Source organism: Xyrauchen texanus, chromosome 22 (assembly GCF_025860055.1).
Source record: "Xyrauchen texanus isolate HMW12.3.18 chromosome 22, RBS_HiC_50CHRs, whole genome shotgun sequence".
Taxonomy (NCBI): domain Eukaryota; kingdom Metazoa; phylum Chordata; class Actinopteri; order Cypriniformes; family Catostomidae; genus Xyrauchen; species Xyrauchen texanus.
Window position 1 is genome coordinate 2833088 of NC_068297.1, and position 24568 is coordinate 2857655.

At 38.2% G+C, this 24568-nt stretch overlaps 2 protein-coding genes across 5 annotated transcripts in view; one reads left to right on the top strand and one right to left on the bottom strand.

Moving 5' to 3' along the window:
- Positions 1-8159, bottom strand: part of LOC127662448 (transcription initiation protein SPT3 homolog) — a 147300-nt gene extending 139141 nt beyond the window's left edge. For 2 of the 3 annotated variants that reach the window (XM_052153622.1, XM_052153620.1), the window contains exon 1: positions 8022-8159. In XM_052153622.1, coding sequence (XP_052009582.1) covers positions 8022-8048 — 27 coding nt within the window. In that variant the 5' untranslated portion in view covers positions 8049-8159. Of the gene's footprint in view, positions 1-5889; positions 5977-8021 lie in introns of those variants that run through there. The other variant, XM_052153621.1, reaches the window with a different exon arrangement.
- Positions 8041-24568, top strand: part of LOC127662447 (runt-related transcription factor 2-like) — a 46820-nt gene continuing 30292 nt past the window's right edge. For both annotated transcript variants that reach the window (XM_052153618.1, XM_052153619.1), the window contains exons 1-3: positions 8041-8304; positions 9936-10092; positions 18011-18115. In XM_052153618.1, the coding sequence (XP_052009578.1) occupies positions 8041-8304; positions 9936-10092; positions 18011-18115 (526 nt within the window). The remainder of the gene's footprint in view (positions 8305-9935; positions 10093-18010; positions 18116-24568) is intronic.

Sequence of the window (24568 nt, forward strand, 5' to 3'; positions counted from 1 at the left end):
TGACTTTGTTGTCCTTAAGCCATTTTGCCCCACCTTTGAGGTATGCTTGGGGTCATTGTCCATTTGGAAGACCATTTAAGACCGAGCTTTAACTTCCTGGCTGATGTCTTGAGATTCAATATATCCACATAGTTTTCCTTCCTCATGATGCCATCTATTTTGTGAAGTGCACCAGTCCCTCCTGCAGCAAAGCACCCCCCAACATGATGCTGCCACCCCCATTCTTCACGGTTGGGATGCTGTTCTTCGGCTTGCAAACCTCACCCTTTTATCCTCCAAACATAGCGATGGTCATTATGACCAAAAAGTTACATTTTTGTTTCATTAGACCAGAGGACATTTCTCCAAAAGTAAGATCTTTGTCCCCATGTGCACTTGCAAACTGTAGTCTGGCTTTTTATGGAGGTTTTGGAGCAGCAGCTTCTTCCTTGCTGAGCAGCCTTTCAGGTTATGTTTATATAGGACTTGTTTTAATGTGGATCTAGATACTCGTCAACCTGTTTCCTCCAGCATCTTCACAAGGTCCTTTGCTGTTGTTCTGGGATTGATTTGCATGTTTTGTACAGTTCAATATTTGTTTCATCAGACCAGAGGACATTTCTCCAAAAGTAAGATCTTTGTCTCCATGTGCACTTGCAAACTATAGTCTGGCTTTTTTATGCCAGTTTTAGAGCAGTGGATTCTTCCTTGCTGAGCAGCCTTTCAGGTTATATTGATAAAGGACTCGTTTTACTGTGGATCTAGATACTCGTCAATCTGTTTCCTCCAGCATCTTCACAAGGTCCTTTGCTGTTGTTCTGGGATTGATTTACACGTTTTGCACCAAACTACATTCATCTCTAGGAGACAGAATGAGTCTCCTTCCTGAGCGGTGTGATGTCTGCATGGTCCCATTGCATTTCAACTTGATGAACATGGTACCTTTGGTATATATATATATATATATATATATATATATATATATATATATATATATATATATATATATATGATAACTAATAGTTCCATAAAGCATCTACTGGCACTGATTAATCGGTAAAACTGACATTTCGGTCTACCACTAGTTTAGAGATACATTTAAATATGAGGATGCTCAAAACTACATTTTAAACCAACTAATGACATTAAAATGTGTTAAAGGACTACGAGTAGAATTCACACAAGATCAGTAAAAGAAGCCATTTAACTACTCGATAATGATTTAAAGTAAAAGTTCACCCTGGCTAGGTGTTATGAACAACCAAAACAAACTAAAAAAACACCATCTTTTAGCCAGATTTTGATTGGCTAAATTATGTCACTTACATTTACATTTATGCATTTGGCAGATGCTTTTATCCAAAGCGACTTACAGTGCACTTATTACAGGGACAATCCCCCCGGAGCAACCTGGAGTTAAGTGCCTTGCTCAAGGACACAATGGTGGTGACTGTGGGGATCAAACCAGCAACCTTCTGATTAACAGTTATGAGCTTTAGCCCACTACGCCGCCACAACCACTCCCCCGTTAGTTCCACGGTTTCATATGAAATCACAAGGGCCTTTAGGCAGAATTTTAGCCTCAGTCACTATTCACTTTCATTGCATTTTTTTCCTCCTGTCCAATGAATGTGAATGTTGACTGTCATTCTGCATAGTTTTGGAATGACATGAGTGAGTAAATGATACGTTTTAAATTTTTGAGTGACTTGTTCATTTAATATTTACTGTGTATATATAATCAGTAGAAAGCTGCTGCTAATAAACCATAGATAATATCTGCATTATATATAAAATATACTATGCTCTCATAACAAATTATGAGAGCAGTTAACATTCATCTCACAGCTATCCGCATAGATTGCAGTTAGAGCTCCTTCAATACAAAGAAAACAAATTAACAGGATGCTGATATACCCCTGGAAATGGAGCTTGTCAAATTCAAATGCGGCCATTGTCGGGTGTGCGTTGATTTCCATTGGGAAGCACAGCAAAAGGTGAGTCGGCACGGTCCAGCAGGTATATTTGTACAAACCTTCGCCTAGTTGAACCTTGGCACGTTTGCTGGCATGAGTGACTCAGAAACCACAGCTTTCCTACAGCGGACCAAAGCATCAGACTATCAAATCTCACAGGTGGACGGCCTTTAACGCAGATGAGACGTAATCCCTCTGGTTTTGTTAACACTACTGATGACAGATCATTAAAGCCATAGTTCAACCAAAAATCATTATTTACTCACACTTTTCCAAACCTGTATGACTTTCTTTGTTCCGTGGAACTCAAAAGGAGACGCCATTTAGAAAGTTCACACACTGCTGCTTTCTTTACAACGACAGTAGACGATATGACAGTAGTTCATTCCCAAGACCATGTAGTCAAATTTTAAGATGGACCCGATCTGGATGCATGTCCAGCAACCTGAACTTCTTCAAAGAATGTGGAATCTTTGTGACACCTCCTTAAAAAAACTTGAGTGTTTAAAAAAGTTATAGGTTCCACGCGAGATGTTGAAATAAACAGAGGGACATGTTGAGCGGGTAGAATTCAATGAAGCTGTCAGCGGAGGACATGTGAGGCGTCTATTTCTCAAACTAGAGACTCTGATGTACTTATCCTCTTGTTTAGTTGCACATCTGGTCTTCCACATCTCTTTCTGTCCTTGTTAGAGCCAGATGACTTTTGTCTTTGAAGACTGTAGTTACACCTTTGTGTGAAATCTTCAGTTTTTGGGCAATTTCAAGAATTGTATCGCCTTCATTCCTCAAAACAATGATTGACTGATGAGTTTCTTTTTTGCCATTTATGACCTAATATTAACCTTAAGTCTATTGCATACTGTGCAACTCAAAAACAAACACAAAGACAATGTTCAGCTTCATTTAATGAACTTTAAAAATGTATCAATTTTATCAAGGTGTTGGAAGTCATGCTGCTGTCTAGATTTGATCAGAAATGACTTTTTTCAAATAGTGATGGTGCTGTTTTATACATCAGTAATGTCCTGAATATACTTTGTGATCAGTTGAATGCCACTTTGGTGAAATAAAATACCAATTGCCTTCCGAAACAGCAAAATCTGAACATGACCACTGGCCTGTGGGCTCGGCTCAGGAAGCAGACATGGGTAACATGGCGGTCCTTAAAAGCACTATAACTGTAGATCGAATTGTACACTACATTTTAAGTCTTCTGAAGCCATACAATAGCTTCATGTGAAAAACAGAACAAAAGTTAAGTTGTTATTCACTGTGGTGGAAGTGATTTGAGAGCTGCGGTGGAGGGGAACATTTTAAATGAATAACAACTTGAATTTTGGTCTATTCCTTACACAAATCTATAGTATGACTTTAGAAGACTTGGAATATGCCACACAAATTATAAGGACTACTTTTTTGGTGATTTATGTGTGTGTGTGTGTGTGTGTGTGTGTGTGTGTGTGTGTGTGTGTGTGTGTGTGTGTGTGTGTGTGTGTGTGTTGGAGTTTGAAAGACAGGGTCACTTAGATCAGTATAAACATTCTTCAAAAGTTCTCCTCACAAAAAAACAACAACATATGGATTTTATGTATGACATGAGGGTGAGTAAACAATGACAGCATTCTTTCTTTTTTTTTTTTTTTTTTTTTTTAGGGTGAACCTTTCGAATCCGAACAGCAAGCGTCACCAAAGCAAACAGCAGGGGCGTTTTCTTCAATAAATACGTCCCGGCGTAAAACGTCCTTCTGTTTTCGCCCCCTCTGTTGGATGAAAGATAAAGCTTTCACTTTGACTCGTGAAGGCAGATGGTCGCCATACTGGGCAAAATGAATTCAGATGTGGCAAATGAATCGCGATTACTTCAACATGCAAAGGGCTTTGAACGAACAGAAATGGGGAACTAGAGTATTTATTGCATTTTCCTCCATGTCATTAAATAGTCAGGACTTTTATGTAGCTTTGCTTCCATGTCTTATTTTTTCTTCAGAGGCGTAGTTCATTTACTCATTTAGTCTTGGGCATGGGATGCAAAGTTCTGATGCGGAGTCAATTTGTGTTTTCTTACATTTTGCCAAGAGCGGTAGGCCTACAACAGCGGCAAAGATGGGAAAACAGATGAATCTTGGTGACATAAAATGATTTTAGGAAGGAGACTTTTACTACTGTGGGAACAAAACAAGTAATAAGAAACCCCCAAAATATCAGCAATAAAGACCTCCAACATATTTATTGTTTAATGTTACGCCACATACTGTTTCAATATATTTTCAGCAATATTTTGCATTAATTACAATTATCCCAACTCAGCTGTCCCATAAATTTACAGTTTATCATTATATGTGGGGAGGATGGGGGGGATCAGAAACATATTTGATGTTTGGAGCTGCCACAGCAGGAAATGTAACTTAATAGCACATCTTTTTAGAGGCCGTAATGAAGTGGCAAATATGATTTTGAGCCATTCAATGTTTCATTTCGCTCCACATCCTCAGAGAGCCGCCACACACAGCTTTAGTTTGCATAAGACCTGCAATCATGCAAAATCCATTTCTCTCACACCGAACCGTGTGGATTTAACGCTCTTGGACGTGTATTCCGAGAGGAAATGGTGGAGGAATGGCTCACGCATTAAAAGTTTCCACCGAGTCAGACTGCAGGTCGAGTGTGTGACATCACTCTTTCTACAAACAATACACACGGGGGGAAATTTAGACATATTCGAAAACCAAGTGAAAGAATTGTGTTTTTTCTTTCCTCTCTCTTTTTCCAGGGAAATGGAATTGGTCGAAGACTAGAATATACCACAATACCACAGGAAAACAACTGGAATTTAGAATTAAAAATAAATAAATTGGGGAGGGAGAGCAGGGCTAGTTGTCACATAATTAACAAACGTTTACTCCAGGGAATATTGCTCGGGAAAGGTTTCATTTTAAAAGTCAATTTCTGCATAACATACCTTAAAGTCTTGGCTACTAAAAACATAACTAGTGTGGTCACACTATGGCCGTCACTCGTCACATTGGATGGAACGTGCCATTCAATTATCATTAGTTTTTCAGCGACCTTTGAACAATTATGAAACACAAAATAATTCAGAAAACATGTAAAAATTACAATACAAAAAATCTAGCAATTGTTTTGCCAACATTATTTTTAATGAACGAATGGTGTAAAATCACAACACTTAAAACACATGACAACTTGCCCCCAGTGTCAGAAATGTACTTTTCCATAAAGGGGCAATAATAGTAACATGGATTTGATTTTCAGGGGTATTATTACCTTAATGAGGGCATTTTTTCCTAAATATATATAACCAAAAAATAAATACAAATGTGTCATCCATTTATTCAAATACTTTAGCTGAGTCAATTAATTAACACACATTCTCAATTTGAGAATATATTACCACCTTCCCATATTTATTTCATTTGTTATTTCATTTTATGTGTTTATATATATATATATATATATATATATATATATATATATATATATATATATATATACCCCTACTTTTTGAATTTTAGGGTATTTGTGTCAACTTAGAGACCCTCTTAATTTCTGACCTTGCTCTCCTTGATGTCAGGAGTAATACAATTTTAGCTGTTTACTATAACTAAATCTGTATTTGAACTATAATAACAACTTTCACAACATCTCAAAGAATCCAAACTCTGACATGTAATCCAAACTGCTCAAAACTGTAGCTTTAATTACTAACAGCGTAAAAAATAAAATGCTTATCAACACTATAAACTCCTGTAGTGTTTGTAAAACTGTCACTATATCATGACATAGTCATAAACAGTGATTTGAACTGAACATTTCGAGGTTTGTTTTAATACAAGTTGACTTGGAGACTAAACAGATCAACGACTATAAGTGTGATTTAGCCGCATACATTGAATAGAATGCACATATTTACCTCTGTTATGAATTATTCAGTGTAATCCACATTTGCTCAGTCAAACTGACGAACACATTTCTCTCATGTAAACATGCTGCTCCGGGCGGCTCTATATGACGTCACAATTAATCGCCTTCACGGGATGTGGGTATTGTAGTTTGAAAATGTTCTATAACTTCACTGATAAAGGTGAACGATTGAAGTTCTTTACTGTCGTCGCACAACAAATGACGAAATTAAGCGTTCAAGAGCGCCATCGACAGAGAGTTTTTAGTATGAAAACAAAAACTTTTTTACATAAAACGACAGTCAGAGTTGCAGAATACTTATTAGAAGGTGATTATTAAAATAAAAAATCTAATTAAATAATTAAATATTATGAGAGCTATTACTGGAAGAAAAAAAAACGCTATAATGAGAACTTTCCTGACTCTTGACATATAAAAACATGATTTTGTTTATCACTTTATTTTTTTATTTGCATAAGTTTTTATATATTTATGTATTTTCTTTGTATTTTTATTTATTTATTTTCTTTATATATTTTCTATATCACGTGATTAAAAAATCCTAATATATATATATATGCATGAACATAGTTCATGCTATGTTCTTTGTTTGTATTATAACATTTTTATAGTGTATTATTGCATCTCATTTAAAAAAGGGGCTTTAGATTGGGTTATTTGCACGTTTTCATAAGGTTAAAATGTTATTTAAAACTATTTTTAAATATATTTAAATGTTTTATATATATATATATATATATATATATATATATATATATATATATATATATATATATATATATATATATATATATTTACAGTATATCTCTTACATTTATTTATTTTTAAATATATGATTTACACTTTTTAAAATATTTAAAAAATAATAAAAAATAAAAATAAAAACTTTTTATGACCCCAAAATATTTAATTAATTTTTAAATGTAGAGGGAATTTTTTTTTTGATAATTAAAATTACTTTATACTTAGCCATTACATGTTGTTGCCATGGTTTCAGTTGCTTCAGTCTGATGTTGTATAGCCTAATATTAACTTTTGCTCAGGCTGTATTTTGTCGACTCTGTCTACAACAAATGGAAAGTGACTCACTTCGCTTCTGTGCTTGTTTGCTCTCAGTCTCAGGTTTGAATAAGTTGTATCTAATATGTCTCTCAGTATAAGAGAATAGTGACTAGAAACTGTCTGGCATAATAGTGTGCATACTAACATAATAGTCTATAATATTTCACAGATTGCTCCCTAACATGGGTTTAAAAGTCTCTCTTTTGTGGCCTCTCTTAACTTGGAGTGTCTGATTATAATTTTTATTTTTTCAAATTTAAAGATAAATCACAAGTGAGGCTGTGAGGCTGCTGTGCATAGCAGGCAAAAGGTCTAGTGTTTGGCGGATTAATTTGGTAAAAAAGAGAGGACAGTTCCAAAAAACTGAAATCAAACCACTGAATCGCTCGTTTATTTTGATGTCAACTGGTGCTTGCATACATGACGTGCTCGAGACTCATCAGCATAATAATCCTCCTGCTTCTTCATATATACATATATATATATATATATATAAACCACAAAAAAACTGAGCTCACCAAAGTGCCAGCCTCCTAAGACAAACCACACATCGAGACAAAAACACTGCGGCTTCGCATCGCCTTCATCTTATTAACCACAACCTTTGGAATCAACGTTTTAACCCTTCACGACGGCGGCGCACGGGGAAAGGAAAGGTCTTGGGGACTTTTGCAAAGATGAATTAGACACATTGTTGTTTTACTTTCTTTTTTACTCGCGTTTTTAAGAACTGCGGCGCACTAAACTCCCCGAGCGCAGCGCGTAATGCCCAAAGACTCGTTTTTAATTCGGACTTTGAAGTTTCATACAGCATCTTTCAACGTTGGAGACGCAAAAGGCAGCTCGTAAATTATGCGTGTGCTTCTTTTGAGCGAAGACGGAGGATTGTGTGCGTTTATTTCCATTATAGGCGCGTGAGAGCGCATCGAGCCTCGTGCGTAAAGTCTGAGAGCATCCAAGTTTTCGGGAAGGCGCCTAAAGGACTTTGAAACCTAAATATTTTCTTACTACAAAAGACTGCATTTATCCGACTTTAGTGCTGGTTTGAAGTGCCTTTACCTTTGCTGACATTGTTGTGATGCGCATTCCGGTAGATCCGAGCACCAGCCGCAGGTTCAGTCCGCCGTCCAGCAGCCTTCAGCCGGTGGCGGGGAAGATGGGCGATGCGCAGCAGGAGCAGAACGCGGCGGTGCCGAGGCTCAGACAGCACGACAACCGAACCATGGTGGAGATCATCGCGGACCACCCCGCCGAGCTCGTGCGCACGGACAGCCCGAACTTTCTGTGCTCGGTGCTGCCGTCTCACTGGAGGTGTAACAAAACTCTCCCCGTGGCGTTCAAGGTACGAAAGCCATTTTTAAAGACTCTTAATTAAATGCAATTCCTCTGTTTTACATACAATGATTCCTAACGTGTTTACAAACATTATAAAGGCTAATGCTTAACGGATCAGTCGTTCATATGTGTCCAAATGTGAATAGCCAAACTAGTATATAGCCTGTAGGATAGCTTAATCTAATGACTTTCTTAACTCTTTGAATACATTAATTAATAATCAGTAAAGCATGCACGACAGCCTAATTATTATTCAACCAGCAGATCTCGTGCATTCAAATATGAATATAAATTAAAGCTAATAGCCTATATATAGTGTGCATAATACTATTTGATGCATTAAATACAGCTTTATATGAAATATGGGCTATTTTATGATTTTATCATTTAACTAATGATCTGTTCAGCATTATAGATATATAGATTTTTAAATGGCTTATTATTTAAAGGTAGGCTATTTTTAAAGCTAATGTTCGCATGTGTTCATATGCGATATTTATCAGGTTTAATGCATTAGATGATGTTTAAAAAGAGGTGAAATCCGATAGATTGAAGCTATTCGTCGATACAAACACATGCATGTTTAATCGGATGTCCTGAATAACACACAACTATTGATGCTTTCATCAAATATGGAGTATTTATTCAAGGCAGATAATAACTGAAGTTCAAATGTAATGATTGAATTATCATTTTGCTTCTCTGGACTTTATTCTGAAGTCTAAACTGAAGTTAAAACCAAGTTTTATTTGACTTTGTAAAAGTGAACAAGCCCTTTTTCTCACATTCAAGTTTAAAAGACTAATGCATGATTCAATAATCATTTTTGTGGTCATTTTTATTATTATTATTAACAAAAGCATATATAGTTGCGACATACCTAAATGTTTTTATTTATTTATTTATTTTTTGCAAAATATTGCAATTTTACATTGCACTATTGCATTGTTACAGTTCTAAATAAGTAGCTGCATAATGGCAAAATATATATATATATATATATATATATATATATATATATATATATATATATATATATATATATATATATATATATATATATATATATATATATATAGTACATTAGTTTAAAACAATTTTTTTATATTTTTTACAAAATTACAAAACTATATTTTACTATCACTTTTTTGGCATTAAGTAATTTAATTGCATTTTTATTTTATTTTTTAAATGATCGTTAAGGTCTCATTAAAAGACAATAAATAGGCATATAATGTCACATGAAGCTATATATCAACAAAAAAGGACATTTTAGCCTGTTGAATAAATGTGTCTGTGATTTCAGGCTGATTGTTTTTCACTGAATCAACAGTATTGTTCAAGTATTGGTCTTGTGACTATTAATATTCTGTGGAATCTTCTACATATGGCTCACAAAACTACAAAGGTTGCTATTAGAAATGGTCAGGCCTTTGTTTAGTGAGACATTTAATCAACTTACTGTGTACTTTCTGATGTCAGCAGTGGTCTTACATCATAATATCAAAAGAAATACAGGCCTGTTTACATCAAAATTGAGACGGTATATTTAGGAACAAAAAGATAAAGTTGAACCGTTGTGACTTGAAATGTAAGTTATAGCGAGACAGAACTGCAGTGTGTTCTTGTCCTGTTCAGGTTGTAGCTTTGGGAGATGTTCCTGATGGCACCGTGGTAACAGTGATGGCAGGAAATGATGAGAACTACTCAGCAGAACTCCGCAACGCTTCCGCTGTCATGAAGAATCAGGTGGCGCGTTTCAACGACCTGAGATTTGTTGGCAGAAGCGGACGAGGTTTGTGCTTTTACTTTAATTTTAATTATTTACCACATGGTTTGCTTTGGCTGAATCACACACACACACACACACACACACACACCGCACACACACACACACACACACACACACACTCAATCACTCACACACACACACACACACACACACGCACGCACGCACGCACACACACACACACACACACACTCAATCACTCACTCACACACACACTCACTAACACAAACACACACACATGCACACACACTAACACAAACACACACACACACAATCACTCATTCACTCACACTAACACAAACACACACACATGCACACACACACACACTCTCTCGCTCACTCACTTACTCACTCACACTCACCCTCACACTCACACACACACACACACACACTCACTCTCTCGCTCACTCACTCACTCACTCACACTCACACACACACACACACTCACACACACACACACACACACACTCACTCACACTACACTAACACACACACACACACATACACATACACTCTCCACTCACTACTCACACTCACACTCACACTCACACACACACATGCACACACACACTCAGCTCACTCACTCACTCACTCACCCTCACACTCACACACACACACACACACACTCACACTCACACACACACACTCACTCATTCACTCACACTAACACACACACGCACGCACACACATGCACACACACACAGTCACTCACTCACTCACACTCACCCACCCTCACCCTCACACTCACACACACACTTTCTCACACTCACACACACACGCACAAACACACACACACACACACACACACACACACACACACACACACACACACACACACACACACACACACACACACACACACACAAACACACACACACACAAAAGGGTAAAAGCACAATAAGACATTACGTTTACAGTAAATGACATGTTGGAAATTTAATTTCTGCATGTGTTTGTGATCCCAATTTACTGTAAATCAAATTAGATTGATAATATGGCAGTGCTTTACTGTGTATCATTTAAAATAGCAAATTTACAAATAATGCAAATCACACATTTCACATTTCACATCAGGATATTGTTCAAGATTATAGAAAATGCACTAAAACTGGAACAGGATCACAGAGGGATGGCGGTATTGTTATTTTAACAGACGTCCAGAAATTTGAGTGCTTCCATGTTGAGAATAAAGAAAAAGGGTGTGTTCTAAACAACGACTCGTTTGAAGCGTTGACAAAGTTTAAAAACAACGTATAGCGGCATGCAACTGTTGCAAAAGGGGACAGTATTTTCACCCAGTGAATTCATAACTATCACCATGTCATATTGTTATGTTTCACACACCCTACAAAAATCTTTAAGTTGTGAATGTGGGCTCAAAGTGCTCCCAGACTGGCGAAGTGTAGATGAATGCTGCTTTTGATATGGTTGCAATTATTGTCAAAGAAGAAATCCAGCTCTTGTGATCCTGTCGGAAGAAGCCATTCAGCACACAGGCCTTTGAAGAGAACGGGGATACGCAGCGAGATCAGAGGAGCTCTGTGTGTCTGGTGCTGCAGGCTGCATATGCTCGAGCATGCAGTCTAGACTTGCCCTCTTAATCTGCACAGGCACTTTAAGTAAAGCACATACGTGTGCAGCGGTGCTTCCCGAGCATGGAGCCCCTGATCTACAGACTGAAACGTGGTTGAAAACCCTTTTAAGAAGCTGTGCAAGAGTGAATGATCTCCGGGCGTTTGGGGAAGTGACACTTTAGAGAAGTGTTTGACCAATTCAATGGCTGATGCTCATATTTACATAACACATTTGCCCGCCACTTTCATCCAAAACGACTTCCAGTGCGTTCAATTTTATCACTATATTTGTTTCTGTGGGAATTTAATTGTTGACGCTGTGCTCTCAGTTGAGCAACAGGAAAATAACATCTAGAAAAGCAGGCTGGCCGGTATAATATCGATATACACATGATTCAATTTAAAGGAGATTTGCATAATGATCAAAAGATCATATATCCAGATGCGCGGTGTAGTCAAGCGCACTTTTAAAACCAGAGTTAAGGGCCTGTGTATCTCAGCGGGTAGTGACGCTGACTACGAATCCAGGGCGTGCTGAGTGACTCCAGTAAGGTCTCCTAAGCAACCATATTGGCCCGGTTGCTAGGGAGGGTAGAGTCACATGGGGTAACCTGCTCGTGGTGGTGATTAGTGGTTCTCGCTCTCAATGGGGCGTGTGGTGAGTTGTGTGTGGATCGTGGAGAGTAGCATGAGCCTCCACATGCTGTGAGTCTCCGCGGTGTCATGCACAACGAGTCACGTGATAAGATGCGCGGATTGAGGCAACTGAGACTTGTCCACTTGACTGGTCCTAGTATAGGTCATAAACCCCGCCTCCACATGTTATTCAACGGGACGTGAGACCAACTAAACAATTAAATTACACTTCACATATCTTTTTTCCAAAGATAGTTTCTGTCATTTACTGTCGTTTCTATCACGTTGATGTCATTTCAAGTGTTTGTTTTCAAAATAAGTTTGTTTTTAGTTATTTGATGCTATAAAAACGCTGCTGTGACATCATGATTGACAGCTGTGATTGACAGGTTCTCTGAGCGAAGTAGTCACTGAAGCACCAACTGACTTTTTTTCGGGATCTTCGGAGGACTGAGGAGATTGGAGCTTTAAATATAATATCTACATTTCTATAATTAATTATTTCACACCGTCATAAGTCAAAAGTCAAAAGTGCAGGGGCGTGTGCTTGCGATTGATTCAGCGACAGTGAGGGCGGGGCCTTGATTTCGCGGCTTTACTTCCTGCTCACTACTGCGCTGGTCTGGTCCCGAAATCGCAACTGCTTGCAACATCCCAAGATGTCAGGGCCATATCGGGACACTGGCGGCTTCAGTTCTCACCAATGGAAAAGAGCGAAGGGGCGTCGTCCATCTTTTTTTACGGTCTATGACTAAAACAAAATGCACCAATTTGAGCTAAACGTAATTTGCACGGTGTAATTTCCATCGTGCGGATCGGTTCTGAGCGATATACTGTATATCGGAGAATACACTTGAATAGCATCTTTAACATACCGAAAGTGCGCTTGACTACACCGCGCATCTGGATATATGATCTTTTGATCATTATTTGATGAATTGTTGCTGCCATGATCGATAGAAAATGTACACAAACATCCTTTTAAATAAACCTCAGTTTACCGCTTGCTTTCTATGTCTATGTCTATTGTGCCGGGCAAATAGCACAGAGTTTCGTGAATTTACATTTATGCATTTGGCAGACGCTTTTATCCAAAGCGACTTACAGTGCACTTATTACAGGGAAAATCCCCCCGGAGCAACCTGGAGTTAAGTGCCTTACTCAAGGACACAATGGTGGTGGCTGTGGGATCGAACCAACGACCTTCTGATTAACAGCCCTGTGCTTTAGCCACTACGCCACCACCACTCCTGAATAAATCGTGAATAAAACACAATCGTGAATAATGACTTCATTTAAATACTCAAGACACAGTGCTATTTTAGCACTGGCACAAAAGTGATGCAACTGTGTAGTGAATGCAGTTGCCAATCATTTCAGAATAGCCAGGTTTTGGTATCGGACGTTTAATCGGCCTGTATCATTAATTTAGAGATCTGTGGTGGTTAAACAGTGAGGAAGCCTGATGCATCCGTAATGTGTCCGAGTGGATATGGACATGCAAAAAGCGGTTTCACGGCCAATGACTGGTCTCAGCACATTCCTGTATCATTGCATGTCCTTACACCCCCCACACACACACACACACACACTAATGTTGTGTGTGTGTATGTGAGCACATCCGTGTTATCTCCCCACAGCTGTCACAGTGAACAGGGCTTTGGCCCGCATGGAGACCCACATCTTCTCAGGTTCAAGTTTCTTCTATCTATAACACAAGATCTCGCAGAGGAAGTCCGGGCGGAGATAGCAAAGCATAAGGAAATTAAATATATGAAAACGATACGACGCCCGATGAGGAAGATTAAAATAAGATCGACCGCAATCAAACAAATTACAGATCTGACAAAACAGCGCTCCTTGCATAACCATAACGAATGGTTATGCAAGAATAGGAGCATTTTCACTTGTGGACTCAGACTTTTGGACCCCATATTTATGAATGGTTTTGAATGTGCGGATGTGCTGTTATCCAACCAGATGTTTGGCAAGGCCTTGATGAAGTTTATGCATATCACATGTAGTCTTTTCCTTATTATACTGTTTAGGAAACCTTTTCAAATAGAAAACCCCACTGAATGAGCCAGCGTTGTAAGCAATCAAGGTATTTTTAGTTGCTGGACACCAACCGTCAGGATAGAAGGCAGATGCCAGGGTTATTGGAGTGGTTAGACTTAGAGCCGGGGCAGGGCTCTGGTGTGTGTTTGGTATCAGCTCACAGGGAAGGGCTTGGGTGGGACTGTTGGCTAGACTCAGACGTGCTTTTGGGGCTTAAAGTTGAATTCCTGTGGGAGAGAAAAAGAATAATGACTTTAAGACAGTGTGGATTTGATTGCATAACATTTACAAGAATGTTAGTAAAGCAAGAATGTGGCTGTTCTGAGGATGTACTGTATATGGGAAAAGGAGGCGGCGAGAACCGGCTTTTCTACATAAATAATATTTTAATGAATAAACTAAAACAAAAGACAAACACACACACATGACGGACATGTACGTTAACGATCTCTCTCTCCCGCACAATCCTCTGCAGTCGGCCTTTATCCCTCTCGGAGGCTTGATTAGCCTGATAAGGGACCGGGTATGTAGGACCACGACCCGGCCCCGCCCTCCACCCTGCCACGATGTTATTCATTATATGTTATATTAATGGTAGCAATATTATTTCTAAAGAAAATGCGAGTGATGCTTTCAACTCGATGCTACACTGCTAAGGTGTTTATGTGTGGTTGTCAAGGAGTTGCTATGTGGTTGCCAGGGTGTTCTTTTTCTTTCAAAGACATCACATTCCTGTCCGTATGTCCATAATTTGTGCATGACAAATAAAGTAACAGACTTTTATACTTCCAGTAGGGTAAGGTCCTTGGTTAAAAAAAAAAAAAAAAGGGATTGGTTGGCCTTATATAATTAAATATTTATTATTATTTTTAATTACATGGGTGATTCTCACAAAACCGGTCAAGAAAACGTCCTGGTCATATTTAAACCCATTCATATAAAATCTGAAATTCTGTTTTGTATAGAGTAAATGAAGCCTACATTTAGGACCATTGACATTTTTTCCATTGTGACGTTATTTTCAGGACATTTAAAGCCATTTTACCCAAATATTCTCATTTACTTTTACTATTCCCATTATTTTCGGTGAAAGTGATGCTGTGCATAAGAAATTATATTTTGCATATATATAGATATATTAGGGCTGTCAATCGATTACAAATTTTAATCGAATTAATTACATGGTGATTAATCGCGATTAATCGCATATACAAATATTTGCTATGAAAGCCCCTCATATATCAATAATTAAATATATAATGATTATACATATTTAAATCAATATATAATTATACATAGTTATCTTTAAATATTACAAAATTATATATATAAAATATTCTTTACGTTCCTGTAGCAGAAGAGTTAATCATTAATAAGACAAAACAAAACGCGGCTTTAGAATACAATGTATTATTTACTACCATATTATTGATCATAAGTCAATCATTGTCACACAGTTCACAGCAATCCATTACACAAGTGAATTTATCAATCAGAGATTTATTATGAGGGCTTGTTGAAGGACCATCAATGTACACCTGCGTCAGACGTCTCGGGTGTGTTGTGTCATAAACATAAAATGTTTAGGTCACTGTGTCGAGTTAAATATAGTTTAATACTCAATCTTTAAACACATCTTGAGATCTCTTAGTTCGCATTTGCTCTCCTTCGAGTGTTTTGAACGCATGAACGTAACGAATGTTTGTGTTGTTCTGTCTGGTTGTTTTCTTCACTGTATAAACTGTGTGTTGCTCATACAGCTGAAGTTTCACTTACTGCCCTCTAGAGTAAACAGGTGGTACTACAAGCTTGCATTTCTCAGGAATCTTCCTTATTATGGTCCGTGGGCATGCGATTAATTGCATACATTTCTTAACCCGTAATTTTTTGTAAAATGAATCGCACTAAATTAACGTGTTAAATCGACAGCCCTAATATATATATATATATATATATATATATATATATATATATATATATATATATATATATATATTTAATGTGCATATGCATGTATGTTTCTTTAGGTTTTGGAGTTAAATAGGACCAGGACATTTTCTTGACAGGCTTTGTGAGAATTACCCATATTTATTGCAGCAGTTGTTTTATCAATGTTTTTTTAGCAGATTATTTCAAGCTTCATAATCTGTTAAACTCGGTTTTGGAATGTGGAAGTAAACTATAGCGAGTTAAAAGGACGACCACAGCTAATATATGTTTTGCATTTCTATTTACTACAATAGCTAAATAAAAAAATCCACTATTATTTTTCCACGAAAATGAGGGAAAATATAGAGAAAGATGCCAAATTTACAGACACTCACAGCTGTATTTAAAGACCCTTTATAAAAGTGCTGACTAGTTTATTTTTATGCCAGGATGATATACCACAAAGGAAAACATTATACACTTACACAAAGTTACTGAAATATTAGAAAGTTATAAAAAATATTATAAAAAGTTTGCTAGATTTGCACAGCTAAATATGGCAGAAATAGGCTTTAAAAAGTGTCCATGTTAGCAAAGGATAGCCAATGTAGCATGAAGATCAAAATGCTGTTTTGAGGAACCTACATTAGTTGTTTAGGAGGCACTCCCAATAACAAGAGTTAACTTTTTCAACCCAACAGTAGGGAAGAGATGCTCCCTCATACATAAGCTAAGCAAGCTAACCCAAGTGTAGCTGCCTGCTGAATTGTGTCAGCCCTTTCCACCCACTTCTTCCTGTCTTACTAACAGATTGCAGCTCAGAGAATGTGTCATGCTTGACTTCACAGCATACTTTGCACATTACACTGCTGAGTTTGCCTCATTAGAAGTATCTCAGTATTTCCTGTGTGCTACTGTCAGAAAGTGCTAGCATGTTTGCAACACGACTGTTCCTATACTTTTAGCAAAGCGTGTCACTTGTTCAGAAAAAGTAGCGACTATAAACGGCATTGTGGCCTGGACTATAATCTCAGCTGCACTTTTTTCAATTTAAATGCTACAGAATTAGCATATGAACATGCTAGTAAATATTAGCACCAGAGATAGCAGACTTTTTTTGCTGCTTTTGAGTGCAACAGTCAAATTCCTGAAGTGAAAGTACAATAATTTTCTTACTAGATAAATAGATTGAATAAATCTAATGTATAAACCTTTGTTTGATAGCTACCATAATTCCTGGTGAACAATAACACTCACCATAATACTGAAAAGATATCCACCAATCAGAGAAGTCGTTGCTACAACGTAAGCACAAATTGGCGGCAAAAGAACCATGAGGCATTGCGAATGACATAATCATGTCAGTTTACTCTCTCAAACTCATCTATATATATATATGTATGTGCATATTTTGCAATAAACTTAAAATATGTGGTTTTTACACTATGCATGACTATAGAGCTGTTTAGGCTGTAGTCCAAAAACCTACATGACAGTTTGCTTTTAGAGCCACAAATAGGCCTTTTATAATGGCAGTTTTAGATTTATGAGTAGGTAAAGACAAGTTACTTGCGCCAGTGCCTTTTCAATCACTTGAGTTCCTCTCAGTTACAAATCCCACAGTCATCACAGTCGCCACAAGCTAAGAAATGCAAATGAGTGCTGTGCAATGAATGCGACACATTGTCCAGCGCATTAAACGGTTTTGAACCTTTTGTGTTTTGCAGGAAAGAGCTTCATGCTGACAATCACAGTATTCACGAATCCACCCCAAGTGGCGACTTACCACCGCGCCATAAAGGTCACTGTGGACGGACCACGCGAGCCACGAAGTAAGTACCCCCACCCGAAATATCACACATCATGTGATTAGCACGTGCAAAGATCATCCAAATCAACAGCGAGAGATGAATAAAGCTGTCCAGCATCGTGCTGCTATTGTTGTTATTACCCCTCTTCAGCTAGCCAAGTGGTGGGATGAGTCGTGTGGCCTGATGCATGAATTGATGCATAGATTGTGTCAGGGTACTGTTTTAAAACACAGATTCAGCACGCTTCAATGCACAAAGACGCCCTTTGAGCAGCAACGGGCATGAGTGGCAAATACAAACATGTGCTGTCAAGGTCATTTGAATTGGGAAAATATTTACTGTATTGGCCTCTTGTGTCTGTCCATCAACATGCACTTAAGAGTGAGCGCACGTGCCAGCCCCTTGACTTTTGACCCTGGGCTCTGACTTGAGGGCTGGAACTCATGTCGAGTGTCTAACTAGATACAGAATGGAATACTAGAATTATGCATATTGAGCATTATACACCAAATACTGTCTGTTTTTTTAATAGTATGTGAAAGAGTATGCATAATGCATTGCTGAATATTTCAAACTGTAGTATGCCAGGTTGTTGTCACATGTTGCATGCTTAATTCACTCAGAATCATTATTGTGCATTCTTAATGTATAGCAAGTATGTAGTAAGATAATAACTGAACAACACTGCATTAAACATGCCAAGTAGAGATGGTATGCAACAACAATGTAGCATGCTGCTGTTTTAAATGTTTATCATAGAACAGTGCCTATTGTTTCAAATGCTATATTTTAAGTAATAGCATGTTTAGTATACAGTACAATGTATATACACTATGCATTATTTATTATTTCAGTATTCCACTCAAATGTCAATTCAAGCATACTACATTGTGGGATACATATAGTACAATATCTGTACATCCAGATATTGCATGCATTCTTAAAATTCACACACTATGCACAGTAAGCATACTTAGTATGCTATTACAAACAGGGCTGGATTGGTAATCTGTCATACCGTGCATTTCCACGGTGGCCCGACGCACTTTGGGGCCAATCAGGGGCGGACTGGCCATCGGCGCCGGTGCGTTATGGAGAACAGGCCACAAAACGGCGCCGCGATATGCCGATGGGGGCAACGATATGCAGAAAAGGCCAATGTTTGGGCCAATCCCGGTCCGATTTCTTTTCCCAGTCCACCCCTGATTCCAAATACAACCATGTACAACCAAGCATCAGATCTTGCATTAAAAATGAAGTTAGGTGGATACATTTTCAGACAATGAAAATCCGAACGTTTTATCAATTATTGTGAAAGCATGAAGCGATCAACAAGATTTATGAGAACCATTGCAACATTCTCAGACAGAAAAGTAACTTGAAGATTTGTTTTAGCCGATACATTGAACAGAGACATATCATGTAAAAGAGAAACAGGCCTCTCTCTCTCTCTCTCTCGGAGGAGGAGGAGGAGGAACCTGATCTGACAAAAATCTCCAGTTGTCTTTCAATTATGAAAAGGCCACTTCATCTGCTCCGACGTCTGGACTTGTGCAAGCGGCAGCCTAGTTGTGTGCAATCCTTGCTGTTTCAAAACACTCTCAACTTGAAATTTTCAGTTGCGCTCACTACCTAAAAAAAAAAAAGGCCTGAACTGTTAGAAGACGCTGCCAAATGTACATTTTCACACTGGGCCCCAGGACCCGTCGATACACACAAGCTGTCATGAATTACTTTCATGTGGCACGGAATGAAACAAATAACATACGGTGCTTGACTTTCTATAGTATGTGTTTATATTAAAGTCTGTTGAAGTCTGACATTACAGCTAAAGGTCTTCAAAAGTCAACCTTTTGTGGCGGGCTAATCTAATAATATTGGATCCGATTCCATCAACCTATAGCGCTGACTGACAGATGTTTACGTTTAATGCAAACTTGTCATTTGCACTCGGTCATGAAATTACTCAGAGGTTCGTGGTCTGACCAAACATTAAAGCAAACAAAAACCTTTAGTGGTATTACAGTTGTTTATCAATGCAAGACTTACTATTACTCTTAAGGCTAGCTAATACTTCAGTATTTCCTCTTTTAATCGCAAGCTTTTACAGGCACGTTCACAGACAATACACAGACGCATATTGTCCGCGTGTCTAGAAAAAATGGGCTATAAGTGGACAGTCTGCACGTACTTTAATCATGACAAAATCTGCATGTTGCAAATGTATCAGATGAGCACAAAATGTAGACCTCTAACCCTAATTATCATTTGCGCTATGGACATAAAATGCTACCTCAAATTGTGTGGCTTCTACTTGCATGCACTTTGTCTGGTGGAAGAAAGAATTGGCCAAAAAATCCCATAGACTGATACTGAATGAGGGACCCGAGTCATATCTATTGACCAGAATATCATAGAGACTTCAGGTTGGGTTCTTTATTGACTTTTATATTTTATCCCCTTTTCTCCCCATTTGGAACGCCCAATTCCCACTACTTAGTAGGTCCTCATGGTGGCGCGGTAACTCATCTCAATCCATGTGGTGGAGGACAAGTCTCAGTTGCCTCCACTTCTGAGAGCACCAATCCGCGCATCTTATCATGTGACTCGTTGTGCATGACACCGTGGAGACTTACAGCATGAGGAGGCTCATGCTACTCTCCACGATCCACACACAACTCACCACACACCCCATTGAGAGCGAGAACCACTAATCACCACCACAAGGAGGTTACCCCATGTGACTCTACCCTCCCTAGCAACCGAACCAATTTGGTTGCTTAGGAGAGGGTGGGTTCTAAATAAATAGCAACCACACATAAACACCCTGGTAAGCACCCACGACACCCTACAATTTTCCATGGGCAGGTGCTGCTCTTATTATGTCAGCTTGATGAAGCCAATATAGTTCTTTCTACTCTATTTACCTTCAGACAGAAAATAAACATTCAAACTATTTTTTTTAATTAGTGTTCAATTTTCAGGCAAGGCTTTGTCAATCCAGCATCAAAGTTTGATCTCGTTTTCTTGTAAAAATTTTGATTTTTATGTCGGACAAAAAGATTGTTTTAGGTAGATTCATCACTTCCTATTTAACTCACACACTCATGAAGAAAAACGACACATTGAGTGGCTCTCGTTTCTGTGCCAATCGCTCGTTTCACATTCACCACAATTTATTACATCTCGTGTTGTCACATGCTGGCACACCTAGAGACAGTCTGACAATTGCTGTAGACCTGACTTAGGTGCATTTCAATGGTATGTTTGTTAAAGATGCCAGCCTGCTTGGCACGCCACTGTTGCCACAAGCCTTGTATTCATAGATAACTTTCTAGGCGGCAAAATCAATTACTTCTCCTCTCTATTTACACATCTGGCAGCAGCATTCATTACGGGATTAATCGTACCCTCTGGCATCGCTGATGAGTCGAGTCTTTTCATTTGACATAGCTTTTTTATCTTGGAAAATACCAGCTGAAGGTTTCCAAACATGGCTTATTTATGACTTATAAAAATGTGTATGTAAAATACAGTTTGCTATTTTTCTTTGAAAGGTTGCGCCATTTGTATACGAGTAAACACCTTAAAAGTTCAGCACTCTGGAAAACGAAAACGGATTAGTGTGGACGTGTCCTATACTATGGTGCATTTACATCATGTTGGAATTACCATCATTACGAGACTCTGACTTGTAAAAAGCACTCAAGTTTATGTAAACTCGTGATTCTATGAAAGCTCCAACTTGACAGTCGTGACATTATGTAAAAATAACCAGCATGGCAACGGCAGCAGTTACAAGTTGTGACCCTTCGCTAAGTTTGATAGCAGAATTCATGGTAAATAACTACATTACCCATAGTGCAGTAGATAAAGCTTCACCAATCAGAGAACCGCGTCCAACGAAACCCGTGAAACGTGCCTCGGAGCAACTGCACGCTCCCATGATGCACTGTGAATGACTTGATCGAGCCGGTCTCCCTTCACCCTTAAACTACTTATATATTTGTACATATCGAGATATTTTGCTATTGTTTCTATACTTATAATCAACAACCTAAAATCAATAGTTTTATATATTCCCATAGTTTTTAATTCAATGACATCATTCGAAATGCTTCATGAGAATGAAGTAAGGAAAGACAGTAAGTACACAGCCTTGTACACTGGTGGAACAAAAGTTTGGAATAATGTTCAGATTTTGTGGTTTCGGGAGGAATTGGTACTTTTATTCACCAGAGTGGCCTTCAACTGATCACAAAGTATAGTCAGGACATTACTGATGTATAAAAACAGCATCATCACTATTGGAAAAAAGTCATTTTTGATCAGATCTAGACAGCAGCATCACTCCAACACCTTATCCTTGAGGAATCATGCTAAATTGATAATTTGGTACTTGAAAATCACTTGCCATTATATCAAACACAGTTGAAAGCTATTTGGTTTGTTACATTTTTGTATATTTTTCTGCACTTATATAGTGCTTTTTTAACCTTAGCAGTTTTCAAAGCACTTTTCTTATTCACCCATTCACACACACATTCACACACATACACCAATGACGACAGAGCTGCTATGCAAGGCACTAGCCTGCCATTGGGAGCAACTTGGTGTTCAGTGTCTTGCCCAAGGACACTTCGGCATGTGGAGTCATGTGGGCCGGGTATCGAACCACCAACCCTGCATTTAGTGGACTCTACCACCAGAGCCACCATCGCCCTATGAATGAAGATTAACATTGTCTTTTTGTTTATTTTTGACAGTATTTATGCAATAGACTGGCATGTCTTAACGTCAATAATAGGTCAAAAATGGCAATAAAAGAAGCAGCTTTCTCTAGAAACTTCTTGAACAAAGTTCAACTGGCTCTAACAAGGACAGAAAGAGATGTGGAAGACCAGATGTACAACTAAACAAGAGGATAAGTACATCAGAGTCTCTAGTTTGAGAAATAGACACCTCACATGTCCTCCGCTGACAGCTTCATTGAATTCTACCCGCTCAACACCAGTTTCATGTACAACAGTAAAGAGAAGACTCAGGAGGCCTTATGGGAAGAATTGCAAAAAAAAGCCACTTTTGAAACAGAAAAACAGAAAGAAAAGATTCGAGTGGGCAAAGAAACACAGACATTGGATAACAGATAATTGGAAAAGAGTGTTACGGATCTGAAACCACATTGAGCTGTTGTGGGATCAGCTAGACTGTAAGGTGTGTGAGAAGTGCCCAACAAGACAGTCACATCTATGGCAAGTGCTACAGGAAGTGTGGGGTGAAAGGTCAAGTGCTACAGGAAGTGTGGGGTGAAAGGTCAAGTGCTACAGGAAGTGTGGGGTGAAAGGTCAAGTGCTACAGGAAGTGTGAGGTGAAAGGTCACCTGAGAATCTGGACAAAGTGACCACTAGAATATCAAAGATCTGCAAAGCTGTCATTGCTGCACATGGAGGATTTTTTGATGAGAACTCTTTGAAGTAGTTTAAGAAGTTCTGAATTTTAATAGTAATTTTTCACATTATTAATGTCCTGATTATACATTGTGATCAGTTGAATGCCACTTTTGTGAACAAAAGTACCAATTTCTTTCCATAAGAGCAAAATCTGTACATTTGGCCACCAGTGTACCTTTGAATTTATGACCAATTTTCAAATACTTTTTCGCCTCAAAACATAGTTGGTGATGTTGTGATTCACCTCGGAGCTAGTTGGTTTGGTGCATGGCTCACAACTCTTTTATGAAGGATTTTAATAAAAGTCAATGGAAGTAATTAATACTTCCGAAACCAAGACGTTTGAAAAAGTGGGCGGCCACAGTTGCACTCTATTTATATCTATCTATTTATTGATATGCATGACATGAATGCATCATTAATGCGCCAAGTTCCGATGTTGCTTAGGCAACCGTAAACAGTCTACAGTTGAACTATATTAATAGACCTTTTTCACACTCAGTGTCTTATTATAATTTAATGCATAATTATATGAGGATCATTTCCATTTTAATTGTTTACTTATTTACTTATTTAAATCAACTAGAAATGCTGTTCTCAAAGCATTTTACTTTCGCACTCTTCTGCCATAATTCAGAGGTTAACAGGATAAAGGAAAAATGTAAGCTAGGACTTTATCCATTGTAATTGACTGGATGGTAATAAGTAACCTCTGCATGCATTTAAGGTGTTAGGAGGGGGGGGCTTAAAAGCCAGAGGGGTTTGGAATAATGTACACCGCTGGAGTCTAGTATTTAATTTAACAGAACAAAATGCACTATTCTTAAGAAAGAAAAAATGATATAGGCAAGTTTGCTCCCTCTTTCTCACAGACTAATGCACACTCTATTTGTAAGTTTATTTGTCATCCACATGTTGCCGTTTCTAAGTGGAAGGCAGGTGGCCAGGCAGGAAATGACACATACAGAGGCATTTTGAGTTGTGCAACTTTCTAAACTGCCTCTGCCTGTCTGTTTACACATTC